Below are 4,439 nucleotides of genomic sequence, written 5' to 3'. Positions count from 1 at the left end.
GGAGGAAGTCAAACATATTTTTGAATGTCCAGGAACAATGGCAATTCGAATGGAGCTATTTGGACGAGTGGAGGTGCCGCTAAGCATATTGACAATGGAGCCGAAAAAGAGCCTCGCTCTCGCTCTCGCTCGAAGTAGAGTCCGCCAGGTCCATTAAGGAACCAAAAAAAAAATCATCATCATCATCATGCTACTCCAAAAGCAAAGATGGGGGTTTGGTCGTTCATATATTCAGGAGAGATCAGTAAACAATAATACCTAGTCGAACCTGCTCTAACGGCCACCTATCCAAGGCAATCACAATCACTCGTCCAAGGACCCCCCCTCCCCCCGAAACATTGCTCACACCCCATGCGTTTATTTGTTGTAGATACTATATTGGCACTGACCAATTAGTACGTTCACCAGTCTCAGATCTCCAGTTTTCTCACGCCAATGGGCGCCAATCTGGGACAATGTCGAATTGCGATACTTACTTTACTTACTTTTACTCTTTTCTTCCTCTTGTACCGGTGGGTATCGCGGGGAGACACATGCGTCTGTTTGCAGCAAGGCGAGTGGCCTGTGGGAGAGACATCCCGTGGGCTCTGAGAGTGTCTGCTACAGATTCATTCCAGCGTCACCTTGGTCTTCCCCTGGCTCTCCAGCCAGAATATTTAATGTTGTACGCTCTCAGAGCTGGATGGTTTGAGGCCATCTGCGTGAGGTGTCCGAGCCATTTGACCTTTTTTTTCAATGTGTGGTAGGACTGGTGTTGCTCCTACGGTGTTCCTTATGAATTCATTTTTTATTTTGTGTCTTCTTATTTTGTTGACCGCTCTTCTTAAGCATTTCATCTCGCATGTAACCATTTTCCTCTCTAGGGCTTTTTATTAGGGACCATGTCTGGCACTTATATGTGAGCGTTGGAAGGAAAATGGCGTTGATGAGCTTCGGCTTGATGATCATGGGGATATTGGGATGTTCCAGGAGAGGGCTGAGTTGATAGCTGACTGCGTTGGCTTTCTGACATCTAGTCTCTATTTCTCGATCTAATTTTCAATTTGTTTTTGGAAATGCTGCCAAAGTATTTGAATTCGCTGTTTTGTTTTAGTTGGGATCCATTGATGTTAATATCCACTTTGTCTGGTTTCCTGCTAATTGTAATGATTTCGGTCTTGCTAATACTGATCTTCGTGTCATATTTCTCGCAGCTCGCATTTAGTTGGTTCATAATATGTTCCTGTAGCTGGGTCTTGTTTTTCATCATTGTCAGGTCGTCTGCAAACATGAGTTCGTTGAGTGCCTCTGGGTCTGGATTGATCTCCTTTGTAATCTGGTCCATTTAGATCACGAAGAGCAGAGGGGAGAGATTGTAGCCCTGTCTAAGTCCGGATGTTACTGGAAACCAGTGCGATGTTCCACTGGTAGTGCGGACTGCGCTTCTGCTGTTGGCATAGATAGCCTTGATGTTGTCTAGCAGTTGTCTCTTGATGTCGTACTGCTCCAGGATCTTCCATAGCTTCTTTCTATTTACTCGATCAAAGGCTTTTTCTTGATCCACAAATACGAGATGGAGATCTTGGTCGTATCCCAAAGCCCTCCCACACAGTTGCATGAGTGCACCCTCTTCCTTTTCTAAAACCAAACTGGGCGTCACTGAGAAGATGTTCGGCTTTAGCGCGAATGCGTCGCTCTAGGATCTTTGCATACATTTTCCCCGCATGGCTGAGAAGAGATATGCCTCTGTAGGTGTTGCAGTCTTTCTTGCTGCCCTTTTTCTTCCATATTGGCACTACTATCGCATTTTGCTAGTCGGCACTACTATCGCATTTTGCTAGTCTGCTGGTACTTTTCTCTCTTTCCAGGCTTTCAGGAAGATGATTGTAAGCCAATGTATTCTGGTTTCACCGCATGCAAGGGTGGCTTCGGATGTGATGCCATCGTCTCCAGCTGCCTTGTTCTTTGGACTAGTCTTCAGTGCTTTTTTCACTTCACTCTCAAGGATGGTACGTTCTGAGTGCTCTGGGTAGTTGACAGTGAAGGGGTACTGTGTGTTTTGTGCCTGTACTCCTGGTGGGTTTAGTAGCTCTTGAAAATATTCTTCACATCTCTTTATAATTTCCTTCTGTTTGTGTAGAGCTTCTCCATTAGTATCGTTGATGACAGTGGAGGATACATAGGATTCGTCTCTCACTCTCATTGTCTTCACTTTCTTGTAGAACTCTCTTGGTGAGGTCTTACAGGTTTCACTTAGCTTTTCGCCCTACTGGGTCCATGCCTTTCTTTTGATGTTATAACTACTTTCTCACTGTGTCTTCTTGCAAGTCTATATTTAATATTATCTTCTTTGTTTGTTTTTGTTTTTGCGTGACCCATACATTATACAGTCTCTTTTTTCCCTGATAGTGATAACATCCTTAACTTCTTCGTTCCACCAGGCTGTTTCCCTCTTGTCTTCTTGGTACCACAGACTTCTTTCATGGTGTCCAGGAGAGTTATTTTGAAGGTGTCCTAAGCTTCCTCTTCGGTTAGTATTGTAGAGTTGATAGAGCCTATTTTTCATATAGGATGCATATGATCTGAGCCTGCCCCTGATCATCTCCGAGTTTATGCATATATAGTATCTCTTGCTGTCTTTTATGGTGTTTTGGTTTTCTTTTTTTCTTGGTGGTCAACGTTGTGATGATGGCCTGTCATAACTAAAGCGACACGTCCTGTTTCTGTTAAGTTTACTTCAAGTAAATAGAAGCAAACCGACACAACTATAATAGTAATTTAGCGTTAAGTTAAGAAAAATCAGGACCGAGACACGTAAACGACAAGGGGGAAAGTGGGGGGGGGGGGGGGGGGAGTAAAGTATCAAACACCGCTTCGCCTCAGAATTATTTAGTCTAAAGTGCCTCTTTACTTTGTGCACACTTTGGACAAAATGATTCTGAGGTAGCGACCTGGACTGTGTCCTCACTACGCTACGTATACATTAGATCTACAGCAGAAGAGTTTCTTCGCGTACGCTTACAAAGATCAACATTGTGTCCTGACCACACTAAGTAGATATTACAGCAGGAGAGTTTCTGCGCCTTACGGAGAACCGCGTGGCTTTAAGTAATCAAATGACTGGCCACTGGCCTCACGGAACTGGGAGAAAGACAGAATGCGCTTTGAATAATTCGAGTTCGTCGAAACACGACCACCACAGGAAAGATATTGCAAGGTGTTAACGGGAAGAAAATGTTGTTGCAACAAAGTGGACAACGCAGGAGAACTACGAGCACACTCGTTTGACGCTTCTCTGCGGGAAAAACACGATCACGTCTCGAGAAAATCACATGTGTGGTCGTTAACAAATATCTGGGTACAAATACAAAGTACAGTCAAGCTATGTTGGGTACTCTGTTAGCCTAGTCGGTACTATGTGGCCTACGGAGCGGATGGCCTCGGTTCAAGTTCCCAAAGGGGTATTCTCAATTTGGGTTGAACTAGGGAGCTTGTATGGCTTTCCACCCATTTGGATCGGTCCTATCAGATGTGGAAATTTAAATCGGAGGTCCCACCTTAAAAAAAAACAAAAACAAACAAACAAACAAACAAACAAACAATAAACCAAAACCCCCCAACAAAAAACACAAACAACCAAAAACAAAAAGAGAAAAAAACAAAACCAAACCAAACAAAACAAACAAAATACCTACAGTGTTGAAAGAGGCGTTCAACCTTTACAGAATAATAATGTATTTATAACTAGCTGGGCCCCCTTTCGATGAAAGGAATCATAGGGTATTAACATCAACTGAAAGTCAATGGCCTACTATATGTACACTCTACTGGAATGAAGCAATAAATCTTGAGAGATACAAACAAATAGAAGGTCTAGATCTATACTCTCAAAAAAAAAATGCGCCTTGCGAAATATCACTTCTGGCACTTCCGTTGTGAAGAACAGCTACGCAGATTTGTTTCGTTTCTCAGGGGAATAATCACAAAGGCCAAAGAAGGACGGTAATTTCTTGTAAAATACATTTGTCTAAATTCAGGAAATAAATAACGGGCTCCGTCATGGGGACCTATCAATCTTTATGGAGGTACTTGCCAACTTTCAACGCTGTAGCTGCTGTAGTTTTATGGGGAAAGTGACAAATGTGTTTCCAAGTTGCCAAATATACAAGGAAAGCACTATTCCCACTGACACTGGGGATAGGCCCAGAAACTATTCCCAGTGTCACTGGGAATAAGCCCAGATACTATTTCCAGTAACACTGGGAAGAGGTCCAGAAACCACTGGCTATAGGCCAAGGCGAGAATTGTTCCCAGTGCCACTGAGAATAGGCCAAGAAACTATTCTCAGTGACACTGCGAACAGACGAACAGGCCCATAGATCTATTGTTACCACATAGATCTACATTGGCATGATGATGATGGGCTACTAAATACTAGACTCTATCTAATGTAGATCTAG

General features: G+C 43.2%; 1 protein-coding gene across 1 annotated transcript; it reads right to left on the bottom strand.

Moving 5' to 3' along the window:
- Positions 1 to 1,816: 1,816 nt before the first annotated feature.
- Positions 1,817 to 2,182, bottom strand: LOC106012259. Its single transcript, XM_013084638.1, has one exon. The coding sequence runs from the start codon at positions 2,180 to 2,182 to the stop codon at positions 1,817 to 1,819; it is 366 nt and encodes a 121-aa protein (XP_012940092.1).
- Positions 2,183 to 4,439: the final 2,257 nt, after the last annotated feature.

Source organism: Aplysia californica, unplaced genomic scaffold, assembly GCF_000002075.1.
Source record: "Aplysia californica isolate F4 #8 unplaced genomic scaffold, AplCal3.0 scaffold00306, whole genome shotgun sequence".
Lineage (NCBI taxonomy): Eukaryota > Metazoa > Mollusca > Gastropoda > Aplysiida > Aplysiidae > Aplysia > Aplysia californica.
Note: the sequence above shows the minus strand (reverse complement) of the source record. Positions and strands in the feature narration are given on the sequence as shown.